We start from the raw sequence: 16,113 nt of genomic DNA, 5'->3' as shown, positions 1-16,113 counted from the left end.
TACAATGATCGGTTGGTGCGGTTCTCATTTTCATGATATATTAGTGATCAACGGGGGTCCGACTGCTAGCGATATGCCAATATCTGCAGTCAGCTAACTCCTTTAATATGCAGATCATTTGTGTAATGATACCTACCTACAAGCAGGTACACCAGCGATGTATTAGATAGATAATTTTAGGCTCCGATTACAGTTTTACTCCAATTGCAGTCACAAAGTAGAGATGATAATCAGTATTCTATATACACAATATGAAAGTGTTCCGTATAGAGACAGAACAAATGTGAACCACTATTCACCATGTTCTGGAGTAGTTGGCAGGCCTCTGACACACACGTATCTAGTAGACATCTGTAAACCAGTTTCAGGCCTTCCCTTTTCAACCAAGTCAAGCTGGAAGAGTGATGGCCATGGGCTCGTAGGAAGGCTTGGGCTTCAGGGATGCAATTTGTCAGGATGGCATCGGAAACAATATTCTGTAAAAAAAGAATGAAATTTAACATAAGTAATGAAGAAAACATTAAATCATCCAAGTAAACTGTCCAACTATTCCCCCTGTAGTCCGATTCTCTCACAGTCCCTTTACCTCCACAGACATGTTCTCCCACACTCCATGTCTCCTCCCAGCATGTGGAGTCTTTACAGGAAGCGGCTGCTGCCGGAAATTCTTCATGAAGGGTCGAAGCTTGGTAATGTAACCCGTCAGGATTCCCACACATTGTTCTAGAGGAGGGTCTGGCTCTATGTGAAAGATAAAGGGCAGAACACCAAAACATCACTACAGTTTAGACACATAGATGTATTTGTACGGAGTCTGCCACTAAAGTCACTAATTATGACATATTTGCTAATGTGAATGGCTTGATTTTCATGCTAAAACTTCTGCCCTCCCAATCAAAGTTCTGCTTCTTAATTGTGGTTCTTGAACAGTACTTATGCCAAATTGTAAAACTCCTCTAATCTAATGTAGTGGATTATTACATTTTTTTTGGATTACCAGACCGTTTTAGAAAAGGTATATAAAACTTACTTATAGAGAACATCCAAGAAGACAGCTGAAAATAATTATTACATACACACACGCATGTATCTCTTCATCTCTAAAACCAGGCGAGGCTGGTTATCTCTACTTGTACTGGAGTTCTGCAGCAACTAGAAGCACTAGACTATAAATGTTAAATTAAAGGAATTTACTGTATCTGTACGAGAGGCATAACTTGAAGCTCCTGGGCCCCAATGCAAAACCTGTAACAGGGCCCCCAACTATAATGCTTTATTCATAGTACCAGGCTCACTATATGGAGAAGAGAGGCCTTATGGGCCCCCTAAGGCTCCTGGGCCCGGGTGCAACTGCATCACCCATAGTAATGCCAGTGATCTGTACATATTAATGAGGTTGTGTCATGAAGCCAACCCACTGATTGGCTGATGGAAAAAGGTATATTATTCGAAGCCCCCTAGGAAAGGTGGGCAGTAGCTTACCATACATGTAGTATTGCATACCAGGTAATATATGGATAGGCCGGGTCAAGCTGACTGTAATCCATTCTTTGTTAGCAGCTATCTATGATGTCTTAATAAGGTACAGGACTTGTCTGACATATGTACATTGTTTCCAGGCTTTTATAGTAATTTAGAACTTTTTTGTACAATATAAGCAACCGGAAACCAGTGATAAAAATGCATTCTTGTGTAGTGTCTGAGCAGAGGCAGCTCTCTCACACGGAATGTGAGACAAACGTTTGCCATCCTATAAGATAAGCAAATGTTCAAATATAATAGGAGAAATACAACAACATACGAGACTGCAAGTTGCAGAGGGTCACCAACTGAGCATTGAGGAAATGGAGCGTGAGCTGCAGCAGTTGCTCTGAGAAGTGTTTACTCTGAGTCTCCTGATCGGTGCCATGGATGTAGAAGCAGAGCAGATCCAGAGCTGGAACAAGCTCCTGCATATCTGTAGAAAAATGGAAGAGCGAGAGAAAGTAGAAATGGGAAAACAATTAAAAAAGTACAACTGTGGACTTTAAGATGAACTGTAACTTACACCCTTAAGAACTAGATATTTTTTCCCATTCTTCCTTTGACATAACTAAATGTGGATTTTTTTTATTATGTTGAATTGTACTTTTTTTTTAATGGTACCATTTGTTGCACCATATAATGTACTGGCAAACTTAGTGGGGTGAAATTAAAAAAACAAAAATGCAATCGTGCCATTGTTTTTTCTGTTTAGTTTCTATAGCAGTCAGAATGCAGTAAAAATGACTGTAATTTTATTCTACAGGCTGGTCTGATTGCAGCGATACCAAATACCAAATGTGGTCTTTAAGAAAAAAAAAAAAAAAGGCTCTTCTAAACCCCAATTCTTTTTATTTTTCCTTTAATAGGGTTGTGCGAGGGCTTATTTTTTGGGGGGGTGAGCTGTAGCTTTTATTGGTATCATTTTAGGGTGCATACAACTTTTTGTTCAATTTTGTTTTGGGAGAAAGTGACCATGAGTTGGAACCTCTGATTAGAGAATCTGCCACAGACCTGGCAGAAAATACTGGAAAAAAAAAATTTAAAAACTGCATGCGGTGCTTTATCTTCCGGTTAAAAGCTATGTAGCCAAGCGGAAACCTAACGGACCCCATTATAGTCAATGCGGTCCGTTCGGTTCTGTCCTTAGACAGAGCCATCCGGCCACAGGGATTCCCTTTTCTCACTCCCTGAACAGAGCAGGAAAGCGGAATCCCGGGCTCAGGTGTGAAACCACTTTAACTGTAATAGGACTGTCCCAATGAAAGGCTTTCAAAAATAAATCGCTCCAATGTTAAAAAAAAAGGACAAACATTTCTCTTCTGCACAAATATCAAATGATTGAAAGTAAAATCATATGCATAAGACGTTCCTTTAAAGCAACAATAAAGTTTAGCATGGTTACTGCGCTTACTGCTCAGGTAGAGCTCGGACTGAACGTCGCCGTCCTCAGTGGTCAAGGAACTCAGGATACTTTCTTTACTCTTTAGGAAAAAATCCACTGTATCCAATTGCCTGTTCTCCAAGCCAGCCTGGAAGAGCAAAGAACAATATTTAGCTAAAAACTTTATCCCAGAGAAGGAAGAGAAGAGTAAATTTCCTTTACCTCCAGTGTGTGGAGAGGTACAGAGCAGCGCCCCCAATTATTTAGGTGGCAGAGTGTATCTGCAGTACTAGCGCTACCATGAATCATTAACCGGGTCAGGAACTCATTTTGTGTCACCGAAAAAAGGACAAGAGAAAGGCCGCGATCTGATGGGAAAAAGATATGAAGAAAGTCAAGTCATTTCACTTGTAAGCGACCAACACAAGGCTACGTTCACATTCAAGTTTTTTTCTGATAGGTTCTGCACCTTTTTAAATGTGCTATTTTGCCTACTAAAAAACAGATATCTGACGGACCCATTATACGTATTAAGTGGTGTAAAAATGGACGCCATGACACTAATGCAGACAGAGCCTGAGAATACATTAACAATGGTTGTGCATCTGAATATTTCATTAAACCCCTCCCACCTCACTTGGCTTACCTGTGATTACCAAAGAGGCTTCATCATCTGGGGAATAAAGACACAAAGTTTTCCCCAGAGTGTGGTAGGTAACATCTTGAGTGTCCACGTCCCAGTGCACCAGGGTGACACATCCGTCTTTATGAAGAACGTAGAACAATGCACTATATGAGGACACTGACCAGATGTGAAGACTTAAAGGACCCTCCATATCATCTTTCAGGGCTTTCACCCAACCCCCGCCAACTACTGTCCAGCCGAAAGGTGCCCCAGAGGACATGTTCCTTGGCTGTAAATAAGCCGCCTGTTGGCACAGAAGGGATTCTGAGTAGTTCTTAGTCTTGTAGAGAAGAGACAATAATGAGGCATCCCACGCCCTTCAGAGAGAAAAAAATTAACGGAGATTGTTAAAGTGAACTGATTGAGCGCAAACAACAAATGCAGGAGATACAACTGAAAAAGGTTCTTTACCAGAAGTATCATACAGTGAAACCTCTAAAAAAACAAAAAAAAAAACACTTTTACAAGAAGACTCCTTCCTTATCCAGTTCAGATGTCCCGTGATACATTTTCCGTTCCAACACATATTATGCATACTGGCCATCTTCTTTGAGAAGACCTCCTCCTCCCTATAAGACCACTTTTCTATGCAGTTTTGGAGGTCATCTCAAAGAGGTTTGACTGTATTAGACAAAAGGGACCCTTTGGAATTAATATATTTATGAAGAAATTCAAAACACTCACATGAAAAAGTAAACCCTCCCTTAAAGAATTGTCCTCTGTAACATAGGACCTTTATCAACGTACTCTAAAACTGAGGAAAGGGTCAATAAAATCACAAATGAAATACTGAGAGCAATACAGAAAATTCGGTCTCAGTGATTAGCCATGTTGTCTTGCAGCACTGAAGTCCTGGGTTTAAATCCAACCAAGAATATTATGTAAATGGAGCTTACATTTCCTTCATGTGGGCTCTCTAGATTCTCTTATTTTCTACTACAACGTACTACTAAGTTAATTCAGGGCTGCTTTAATCATAGGTCAAACAGTGCATTTAGTACAGTAGTAGTACAACTTCCAACTCTTATCTGCATCCTCTGGACATGGGTAGTATTGGGGAACTTAAAAAAAAAAAACAAAAAAAAAAGACAAGATGTAGTCACCTTGAGCGCTCCGCCGCTCTGCCCCCACTATCTCCACTTACTTCCAGGTCCAGCGGTGACGTGCCTGTCTAAGTGCATGACTGCAGCAGCCATTCGCTGGTCTCAGTACCATTGTGGCCAACAACCAAGAATGGTAACACAATCTGAGGTATTGTTTATGTGGTGTAAACACAGACGTCACTCCATGGTAGACTTCAGAAAGCATCATGTACAAAAATGGCACACACCAGATAATAGGATGAGTGTGTACAAGTGAGGCAAACTTTCGGGCCAAAACCCTTTCTGCCTTCTCAGCATGGAGGCCAGTGATTGGCCTCAAAAAAGGTCAGACGCTTAGGTGGCTCGTGAATAGTGATAGTGGACCTGGAAGTGAGCGAAGACTGCAAGGACGTCGTATGTGGGATGGCAAAATAAGTTGGGGTGGTTTCACACGGGATGACTGCCACTCCTGTACTTTTACACTGAAGCGAGTCGCTCACTGAATGGAGGCGGAGTGTGCCAGAGATCTCTTCTGGCTGCTCGTCTCCATTCACCGTGAACACACAGTCGTTCATAGATGTGGAGGCCCACTTTTACACGGGAAGTTTAAGAGATACTCAGGCCGTGTATGACTATTAAGACAAGTAAGACTACTATTTTTGTAGCCACAGAATAAGTGTGGAGACAGATGAGGGTGGCCTGTTTGAATATATCCATGTACTCGGTCCATGAGTTAACTGGCTTCCTATAAAATATGCTTCGGGGTGTGTCTGAGATTGTATCATAAATTAGACTGTGACCATATAGTGGACTGTGAGTGATGGACTGTCTGCACAGCCCTGCTGAATACATTAGAGCTTTAAATCTAAAAAACTAAAGTCTCATCACCCGTCCATTCGAAAAGAACATCCTTGAGTTTCATTCATCAATGACGCCCCCAACTGCCGCTCGCTGCGCCATGTCTGTAGCGCCAGTACCATGTTCTCTCTGCACGAGAAGAGCAATTATTCAGGATTATTCCCAATACCTTGTTTCAATGCATTTTCTGGGATAGAGATTTACCTTAGATTTTCACTTAACCTCAAGGGAAGAAAACAAGAACTGTTGGAGGAGACAACAATAAGATCCAGATTGGGAGACACACAAATACTCTTCAGTGGTTCTGCTGCATGGATGTCAGTCCGTGGAGGAAGTTCAATGTCAGCCACTAGTGACCCATTCACCGTGTCAAAAGCATCTGAGAGAACGTGTTAAGGGGTCAAAAACCACTAAGATGATTCATAATGAATGTAAAAACATAATTACAGAGCCAAAAGACAGGAATAGCTTTACATGAAGGATACAAATGAAGCCCAAACTGTTCAGGAGAAAAAGTATTTCATGTTTGAGACACGCATCCGAGATGTGCTCCGTAGTCTCTGGGTCCAGGTCCAGACAAAAACAGGACACAAGGTTTGGCTTCTGGTCCATGCCAGAGAAGCAAAGATGTACAAAGACGCTACTGCTGACCAAAATGAAAATCTCATCGCCATGAAGAGCCAGGAGATGTGTGGAGGACAAGGAGGGAACACCTGAGGATAAAGAACATCATACAAGTCAATGACTGATTACAGTTAGTGTGGAGTGACAAGCTTAAACTTTGGGGTTCTATTAAATTAGAAAAAAGGGTCTGCTTTTTCGCCCCCCAGAAACAGCAGCAGTCTTGTTCAGGGCTTTGTCTAGCATTGCTGGGGAACAAAAAAGGAATTTCTAAGAGTTCTAAAACTTAAAGTGGTTGTTTTCAAGAACTTTTACTACTGATGACCTATCTAACTGTTAATCGGCAGGGGTCTACCACTCAGGATCGCTGTCAGGGCTCTTTCACACAAGCGTATATAGGCCGCCGTTTTCACAGCCGGCCGATATACGCTACGATTTGATGCATTGGATTTCAATGCATAAGATCACATGGCCGTATTCCCGTGGCGTAAAAGCGCCCGGTAGGGCCAATATAGCGCCGGGCTGAAAAGATAGTCCTGGAACTATCTTTCTGGATAGAATACATCGGCCGCTGCACGGGCTTCTATGGGAGCCAATGACAGCAGCTGGGAAGGGAGGTGGGAGGAAGTTTAGCAGTGTGACTGCTAAACTCCCTCCATCTTTTCTCCTCCTCTCTCCTCCCCGCTGGCTGTTTGCAATGGGAGGGGGCGGGATGTGGAAGAGGTAAGCTCCGCCCCTCCTATTGCTGGCTGCGGATAAGGGGCGGGAAGGGTGCTTAGCTCCGCCCACTCCCATTGCAAACAGCCGAAGGGAAGGAGAGAGGTGGTGAACCTGCAAGGGGGAGGGAAGGGGAGGCAACAGTATTGCGGCATATATGCGCCAGGGTCCTGCCATCTGCACAAATGCTGTATTTGTGCACCCATTCATGCGTTTTTACGGCACCAGCAAGCGCACGTAAAAACACCTAAAGCCATGTGAAAGAGGCCTCACTCAGCATTTCGCTAGGTCTGCTGTCAGCACTGGAAATAGGTAGCGCTGTCTGTATTGCAGTAGATAGGGAAGGTACTGCAGGCACAGCCCTCAACTGGCACTGTGTCGGCAGTACCAACCTGGTCCACTGCATATTGATGGCACTATTTGCTTCCAGCACTACCTGCTGACAGCATGCCCGGCCAATAGCTGCTCAGCAGATATCCCGGGAATCAACTATTGATAACCTAGCATGAAACTAGCTAATCAATAGTAAAAGTCCTGCGCAAGCCTTTTAAATATTGATGATCTATCTGCCAGTGAATGTTGGGGAACTGTGCAACAAAACCATGCAACAACCACCCCTACAACAAAACCATGCATAACCACCCCTACAAAGGAGCATATACTATTCTTCACACCCACTGCTTTCCTAACGATGTCATCAAGCTACAAGATAGGAACACCCCATTAAGTATAGATCTCTCTTAGGCTACATGCACACAAGTGTGAATGTCGTGTGAGTTTTGCGAAAGACGAGACACGCAAAACCCATGTGAATATGAACTCCATTCTTTTGATGCTGTTAGGATAAAAATCACTGCATGTCCTATTTTTTAGCAGTTTCTTGGAACACCTCGCTGATTGTTTTCAATGGGACCTTTAAAAAGACATAACATGCACTCGTGCACGCCATGCAATGTGCACGCAAGTGCGATGTTGCCCATTGAAAACAATGGGAACCACTTGCGATCCTCTAATACACGTTTAACACGTGCCTGGGGATCGCAACTTCACAGGAGCGATGCAACGAATTTATGTGTTGAACACACGTTGGCAAGTGCAATATTGAGTTTTTCGGCCATGTATCACGCACACACAGGTGTAGGCTCAAAAATGAAAAAAAAAAATTCTAATGAGGACCCATACTTACAAACATGTTTCTCTGCACACAGTTGTCTCAAGGTGTCTTCATCGCAGAGACAGACCGTATTTAGTGCCACCTGCCCATCCTCAGTAGACACTTCATAGACACAGATATCACTGTTCTGACCGAGAGCTAGTAGACGTGGGTTCCGGTCCAGTATAGCTTCATTATGGCTTTCATCCTCCCATAGAAATCTGGGACAAAAACATTCCAGGTTATAACAGAGAACATTAATAAAGATCAGTACAGGTCCAAGAATACAACCATACAAGAGGGGTGTACATTATGGGTCATATTAGAGAAAAGAACAGTGAAGTGTGAATGACCCAGTACCTTCAAAAAGGCACCAAAAAGACCACCTATATCCTGCAAGTGAGGACAGAGGAGGCTAAAAAACTACAACCTCAATGGCCTCACATTCCATGATAACATAGTATGTTAGGTTGAAGGGAGACAATGTCCATCTAGTTCAGCCCATTCTGATGATTGACAGTGAGGGTAAATGTACATGCTGTGGATTATACATGCACATGGATCATCTGCAGTGGATCGTCGCACCACCAAGGTGGATGACATATGTGCAAACCTCATCTATATGCTGTTGGACTTTTCCACGCAGAAATTGACCCGCGGTGCGGATTTTCAAATCCACAGCATGTCGGTTGACTTGTAGAATTTCATTGCAGTTTTCATCTTTTTTCATGTAGAGGATGAAATTCACAGAGAAATCTGCTGATTTTAACACCACCTGTGCATCTACCCTGAATCTGAACTATCACATAGAGTCTACACCCCGACTATACATTGACAGATACCCTCCATATAATAAAGCATCTGTCCAGTGCCAAGATGTCATGTTTCCCTGTATATATAGACACATGTATCAATCTAAGCAGGTCTTACTGAGTGAACGGTCCATCCAGCTGTGTATGAGCACCACTCCTTGCTCCAGAGGTGAAGACGTTGAGGCGAAGACTTCCTTCTGGTAGAAGGCTACACAAGGTCAGGTTTTTGAGCCGGGTCAAGGATACCTTTAGTGGCAGCTCATTCCAGTCTTGTAAAGTTATAGAAGGATCCAGAAGGACATTTAGCGCCATTTTGTAGCTGAAATTTCAATCTAAAATTGGGCAAAATTAGTTAAAATTACATAAAGTGTCTACATTTCCATACATATGTATACTTAAAGGGAAACTGTCCTAATGTTTGAGCCCCATAAACTATGTTAGGTGAGGGAATGGGGAGTCCAGGGAGATATGTTTCCTACTCACTGGGCATCCCGCTGCAGCGCTGTGCTCCCATAATGTTGGCGTACCTGTACATAGCTTGATTCTTTTTGCGTGCGCATTTCTCATTCAACCCTATTGGAGCTCGCTATAACGTCATGTATTTTTGTTAGCCATTAAAAAGGTATTTCATCTACAAGATTACGTGGTTTCTCTTACCGAATGGCTAACTCGGTACCAAACTTTTTTCTTTTTAGCTCTATGGGAGATGCTGCTCGTATGTGCCAGCTTTGTGGGTATACAGCGCTGGAACATAGTGCATGGGGTTCAAACATGATAATAGCTTGCCTTTGAAGCGCTCCTCTAGGCATACTCTCCCATCCGATCTGACATCAAGGATGGAGGAATGTAGCTGCACAATGGATGGTATAGTTGCCAATATTCTATTAATTAGAATAATACCCGTGTACGATACTCAGGAAAGCGTACTGCATCCAGTGAGTAACTGTACCGCTAAGCATGCAGTTGGGTCTCTCCCTGCCCTATGTCATATCGGGCATTAGAGTATGCCTGGAAGGACACTTTATATACCATCACTGTTAACAATGGGTGGAGGGACTATACAAGTATCATCTCACAGATTTGCAGAGCACGACGCCTAGTAATATTTCTTCCCTCCAATGGATTTAGGGTGTACAGATCCGCGCCAAAGTCTTCAGCATATATAGGCAGATTTTGGTATGGATCCACACCAAATCCACTACCTGTGAACATACCTGTAAGTACCAAACTTCCTCCACAGCAAATAGAACAGAATCCCTCAGTCCCATGCAGAACTGTTCAGCATTAAACATAATGAGTGATGATGAGGAATTGTAACAATCAGCCCATTTAAATGCACACAAAAATCATTTTCAACAGACTCCACATTCATTAATTTGACAAGACAGAAGTTTTAGCGGTTTTCAGCTTTCCTAGTCACAATTGGAGACAGTTCTGCACCTCTTACAGTGTAGCAACCTGAGATATATGTATAAGGCAGTTTTCACACAGTTGAGAAAAAACACACAAGCTTTGTGCGTGGTGGGACGAACAAATATGAACCCCATTCTTGGGGGTCATACTCATGAGCGATCCCCCCCCCGCCCACACACACACACCACATCGCACCGCGATGTGCGAGACAAATTGCGGCAGGTCCTATCTTTGGGCATGCCCTTGCATCAATGGGGCTGGTGGATGCATTGCACCACGTGAGTGCGATGCGAGGTCTCCCCATTGAAAGCGCCAGAGAATCGTTACTGTCCCGAATTGATGCGAGGCGGGTTTGTTATAAAAAGCCTTGCATCCATGGGGAAATCGCATGTTGGCGAGCACGAATAGTGGACAGCCCAATATCGCAGTTAGGGTAACGCCTCACAAGTAGTGACATGGAGTCCCTGTGGCTACATACCAGCAATGCAAGGAAGAACATTTTGGCAATATGGTGTCTGATGAAGCACGTAACGTTTTTTTTAAACTATTGGTTAAATTATGAATCTCATAAAAAATCCCTCTGTATGAAATCCTATACATACACAGAGGTGAGGGGGCAGGCGGAAAGAGCACTTCCCTCATAGTAACATAGTATATAAGTCTGAAAAAAGACGTATATCCATCTAGTTCAGCCTATTACCCCCCCAGTGTTGATCCAGAGGAAGGAAAACAAAAAAACTCTGCTGCATTTTTTGTTAAGTATTATTAACCAAATGGCGCCAATTTTTTAAAAGTGTTTTCCAGGATTAAATTATTAATGACTTATCCTCAGGATGGGTTGCTGTGAGTTGATTGGTGGGGGTCCACCGATTGGAACCCCTGCTGATGAGCAGTCTGAAGAGGCCACGGTGTTCGTGTGAGCGCCACGGTCTCTTCTCAGGCATGTGAAGTCACATATATTGGTCACATGACCTGCGAGGAGTTCAGTCTCATTCAAGTGAATGGGACTGAGCTGCTCTACACTCTACATCACTGTCTCTGGTATGAACTGAAGCACTACAGCATTCGCCCGAATGCCGCTGTCACTTCAGCCAGCTGATCGGGGGGAGATCCGAGCCGCAGATCCAGCCAATCAACTACTGATCACCTATCCTGAGTACTAGGTGCTTTGTTTCAGCTCACTAAACTAAGGGCTTAAACAGATGCGCGTGATACGCCGCGTTTTTATGCATGGGAGGTTCCCACGCGCAAGACACGGAGAACAGAACCCACTGATTTCATTCTCACTTTTTTTTTGCGCTTGTATAGTATAAACAGGCAGTCCGTTCATCTTTGAATGACTGCCTGTGCAGGATGAATGGAGGCAGGCGGCAGTAGGAGATATCCGACACGTTCCGCCTCCATTCACTGAATGATGATCGCTCCAAGGCCGATCTCAGACGAAATGCTTTTCACCGTGATTAGCACAGCGTCCTAAGCGCTGCGCTAACCACGATACAATGCCGCCATTGATTTTAAGGTGGCTTCACAGACCTGCGCTCAAACATGGCGTTTCTAATGCCGTGATTTTCGAGCGCTGTCCTATATTCGCATGTTTTAGAACTTTTTAACGCACCTCATCACCCATCCCAATGATCGGGTGCATTAAAAAGCACTGTCAAATACCGTACTGCGCATTCAAAAATGCTGCTCAAAATTGCAGTAAAATCCCGTGATTTCTGAACACACGTGTGAGTGGCCTTAAGATGACTGAATGCCTGTTCAGATGGAAGGCTGCAGCTGCAGACCAATGATGATTTCATGGTCTGCATGAAAAAGTTATTGCTGATCGTTCCTTCCCTGCATGCGTTCACACTGCAGAATTATCATGCAAACCGCTCGATCTAACAAGCGATTTGCACAAGGGGCTTCACATGGAAGTCCATAGGGCTCACTCACATGGGTGGATGGTAACTGCGTAGAACGCACACATTTTTCATGTACATAACATAACGTACATGCGTATATGCTGTTAAATCTCTATCGCCTATCTTAGGGTGTATTACGCACCAAAATAAGACATGCTGCATCCTCTTTTCATGCGCGTGAAAAAAAAAAACAGGTGCAAGTTGCCCCATAGAAACCAATGAGCTTTTCACATTGTGTACTATGCACGAAAAATATGCGGGCAACATATGCCCGTATGAGTGAGCCCTTAGGCCGGTCTTACACAGACAGGTCGGATACCGCATGCGGGAGGGAACCCGCAGAGAAAACCAGCTCCGACCGCAGACACGTCTAGGAGGAAACGTTTAAATCTGTATTGCAGATGGCCTGGATTGCTCGCCGTTGGAATGTGCAGTACAGATTTTTTTTTTACTCCCCCCCGCTGTTGCTAGGCGATGACGCGGGTACCTGCGACCTATCCACAATGTCAATTGAAGTCATCCGACACGCACCCCTTCCACTTCAATGGAAGCCGCCCGTGCGGAATCCGCACAATAACAAAGCATGTTATGATTTTATTTCCGCAGCGAAAATCAGAATCGCTGTCCACTCATGTGAGCGGACACACCAATGCACTATTCTTGTTAATGTATGCGGAATCCCGCAAATCATCAGCGTGGGTAACGATCGCGGATTCTGCGATCTAAATCTGGTTGTGTGAGACTGGCCTTACACAGAGAGATCAGATTTTATGGACGGGGAGGAGGAGGAAGGAAGAAGAAAGAGCTGTTAGGGGATGGAAGGTGAATGAAAGACAAACAGACTTCTATTTGCCGCCGCTGTAATCTGAGCTGTGTGATGGTTTTTAGATGAGATAAAAACCAAGTGACTTCGACAAGCGTCTGATTCCTCACTAGGGGCCCTCTGAGTGGCCGTGTGCACGGCGTCCGATTCCTCACTAGGGGCCCTCTGAGTGGCCGTGTGCACGGCATCCGATTCCTCACTAGGGGCCCTCTGAGTGGCCGTGTGCACGGCATCCGATTCCTCACTAGGGGCCCTCTGAGTGGCCGTGTGCACGGCATCCGATTCCTCACTAGGGGCCCTCTGGGTGGCTGTGTGCACGGCATCTGATTCCTCACTAGGGGCCCTCTGAGTGGCTGTGTGCACGGCATCTGATTCCTCACTAGGGGCCCTCTGAGTGGCTGTGTGCACGGCATCTGATTCCTCACTAGGGGCCCTCTGAGTGGCTGTGTGCACGGCATCTGATTCCTCACTAGGGGCCCTCTGAGTGGCTGTGTGCATGGTCAGAGTATCATCGAAAATCACTGTTTCTAGAGATTATTCCAGTGATTATCACCCCCTGTAAAGGTACAGTTACACTTTAACCACTTAGTGACCAAGCCTGTTTTGCACCTTAATGACCAGGCCAAATTTTGGAAATTTGACATGTGTCACTGTAACATAGAATAACTCCGTAAAGGTTTTGCATATCCAAGTGATCTGACATGGTTTTTTCGCCACAAATTCTACTTCATTTAGGTGGTAAAAACAGACAGATAGAATTTGTACATATTTATTAAAAGTGCCAAATTTTTTCTTTACACTTTTTAACTTTCCATGATCACTGTTACTCGTTGGAGAACAGCGATCTTATGACCGGGAACCGCATTTAGCGGTCCCTGGTCACATCTCCCTGCACTTGGCTATCTTTAACAGCCGAGTGCAGAGGAATTTAAAATTTGCCGAGCTCTCTGGCCTTCTGCGCATGCGCGCCACACCGAGGCCGCGGCGGGTCCTGATCGGGGACATCACAGAGGACCGTGGTGAGTATTTTCACCTTCCCTTATGGATCCGATCCATGAGGGGGGATGAAACTAACTTTTTTTCACATTTCTGTGATTGCCGTTATCCGTTGGATAACAGTGATCACGGGATCCGATCCATCAGGGCAGCTGAATCTTTATCTTTTTAAAAAAAAAACTTTTTTGCACTTTAATGCAATTGGTGCTATCCACTTGATAGCACCGATCGCATTTCCAGGGGAGGGGAGGCTCCCCACGGCCCCCCATGACATCTCCATGCTGTCGTCTACCTCCAGGCACTGACAGAATGGGGCTGTCATATCCACAGCCCACATAGCTTTATTTCCAGCAGGAAGCATGTTTTTACGTCCTCGGTGATTAAAGCCCACTTGGCTAGGACGTTAAAACACTATGGGCTGGTCACTAAGGGGTTAATCTATTTTCTTCATATGTTTTTAAAAACATAATTTACTATCCTAACACTAAATCAGCAATTATTTGGCATCAGGTGGGTGTAGGCTTGGCCGTGATTAACGCGGATCTGTCCCAAGAGAACAATTAAAAGGAATTACTAGAAGAGCGATCTAGATGGACCACGTGGTCTTATCCTACTGTCAGTCTTCCATGTTTATAGATCTGGGGAAAAATATCCCTTTCTAGATTAGGTATTACCGGTCAGTCAGGGAGTCACTGGACTCTTAGGGCTCCTTCACGCGACCGTATCCTTAAAGTGTTGCGGAAGTATTGCAGCATTTTACTGGTCCCTGTGAGCCGGCAGAGCACTGCACATAACCGTGCATCTCCCGCACACCGTCAGGCGCATTGCAGATTGGTCTTGTTTTTTTCTAATTCTCTGATCTGAAACAGCGGGGTTGCGTATAAAATCGCAGCGCCATACGCAACGTATTGTGTATGGATAGCGTTGCCCATACAAAAGCATATGGCTCATGCTACATTGGTACGCAGAGAAATAGAGCATGCTGCGATCTATTTCTGGTGTGCATCTACACGCTAATGTGAACGGATCAGTGAAAGTCTATTTACTTTAGTTGACTACATTTGGCATGTGTCACGCGGCCGTAATACGTGCAAGCGTGAACGAGCCCTTAGGCAGTATGTCTGCAGCGGAGAACCTGCCTCCGAGCCCGTACCATTTGGTGTGGATTTTATCGCGTATTTTTGCGCGGAATTCACCTCCTCATTGGGAATTCCACAGCAGAAACGGCGATAAAATCTCATCCACTTTGCTGCTACTGTAAATGCCGCGGAATTTCCGTGGGGGGATCCTGCATGGAAATTCCACGGCAAATCCGCCCCGTCTGGACTCCGCTCTGGCAGCAGCAGCGCCCGCATGTACCTGCTCCGTCGCAGTCTTTCCTGTACTGCAGGTGGCCCCGGCGTCTCGCCGTCACACATGTGCATTGCAGATTTATGTTTTTCACGTTTTTTTCTACCGAACGATGTTTATTGTGGACGGGCCGCGGGTTAGATGGTATTGAATGGAAGCCATCCGTGCAGAGCCGACATGAAAATGGAGCATGCTGCGATTTTTCCTTTGCGAGTGGAAACCGCAATTGATTTCCGCTTGTGTGTAGGAAGCAGCGGCTCTCCATAGGAAGCAATAGGCGGTGTTTGCTGCGGAAGCCGACCGCGGATTCTGCAGCAAATATCCGCCCGTGTCCAGGAGGCCTAACAGACAACGGGGGGTAGGTAGTTTTTATACTCACCTGCTAACTTGTTCCCGCGCCACAATCCGGTGAACTCTGCGCAGTCTGAAAGTCTGACCGCTGTCCGCGCGTTCTCCCATAAAAGTCTAGGGCAGCGCATGCACATGGCGGTCTACTAAGCATCAGATTGATTCATTAGGCAGGACGACCCCTCATTAAACCTACTGGAGAGCAGAATTAGTAAAGCTAATAAAGGCCAACAGTGCTGACACCCATCAGGCTGCGGCTCCTCTGTTCCACATTCCCCCCATGTCCTCCCCCTTTACATGGCGCCGGTACCTGCTGGCACTCCGCTCCGCACACTACAATCTCCACTTCCTGCTTGTTTACATGGGGCTCTGCCCTGCTGCGGGCGCCGCCATCTTTCTTCCAAATCACATGACCGTGCAGGTCAGGCGGAGCGGTGACGTCA

General features: G+C 45.0%; 1 protein-coding gene across 2 annotated transcripts in view; it reads right to left on the bottom strand.

Moving 5' to 3' along the window:
* Positions 1-16,087, bottom strand: part of SPG11 (SPG11 vesicle trafficking associated, spatacsin) — a 47,133-nt gene extending 31,046 nt beyond the window's left edge. The window contains exons 1-13 of one of the 2 annotated variants that reach the window (XM_066592974.1): positions 15,981-16,059; positions 15,702-15,865; positions 8,952-9,165; positions 8,055-8,242; positions 6,016-6,243; positions 5,735-5,909; positions 5,561-5,659; positions 3,552-3,907; positions 3,128-3,273; positions 2,936-3,053; positions 1,802-1,957; positions 587-741; positions 300-476 (exon numbers count right to left, since the gene is read on the bottom strand). In XM_066592974.1, coding sequence (XP_066449071.1) covers positions 300-476; positions 587-741; positions 1,802-1,957; positions 2,936-3,053; positions 3,128-3,273; positions 3,552-3,907; positions 5,561-5,659; positions 5,735-5,909; positions 6,016-6,243; positions 8,055-8,242; positions 8,952-9,145 — 1,992 coding nt within the window. In that variant the 5' untranslated portion in view covers positions 9,146-9,165; positions 15,702-15,865; positions 15,981-16,059. Of the gene's footprint in view, positions 1-299; positions 477-586; positions 742-1,801; positions 1,958-2,935; positions 3,054-3,127; positions 3,274-3,551; positions 3,908-5,560; positions 5,660-5,734; positions 5,910-6,015; positions 6,244-8,054; positions 8,243-8,951; positions 9,166-15,701; positions 15,866-15,980 lie in introns of both variants that reach the window. The other variant, XM_066592973.1, reaches the window with a different exon arrangement.
* Between the last annotated feature and the right edge of the window lie 26 nt (positions 16,088-16,113).

This window comes from Eleutherodactylus coqui, chromosome 2 (assembly GCF_035609145.1).
Source record: "Eleutherodactylus coqui strain aEleCoq1 chromosome 2, aEleCoq1.hap1, whole genome shotgun sequence".
Classification (NCBI taxonomy): domain Eukaryota; kingdom Metazoa; phylum Chordata; class Amphibia; order Anura; family Eleutherodactylidae; genus Eleutherodactylus; species Eleutherodactylus coqui.
This window is presented reverse-complemented; position numbering and strand designations above follow the sequence as displayed.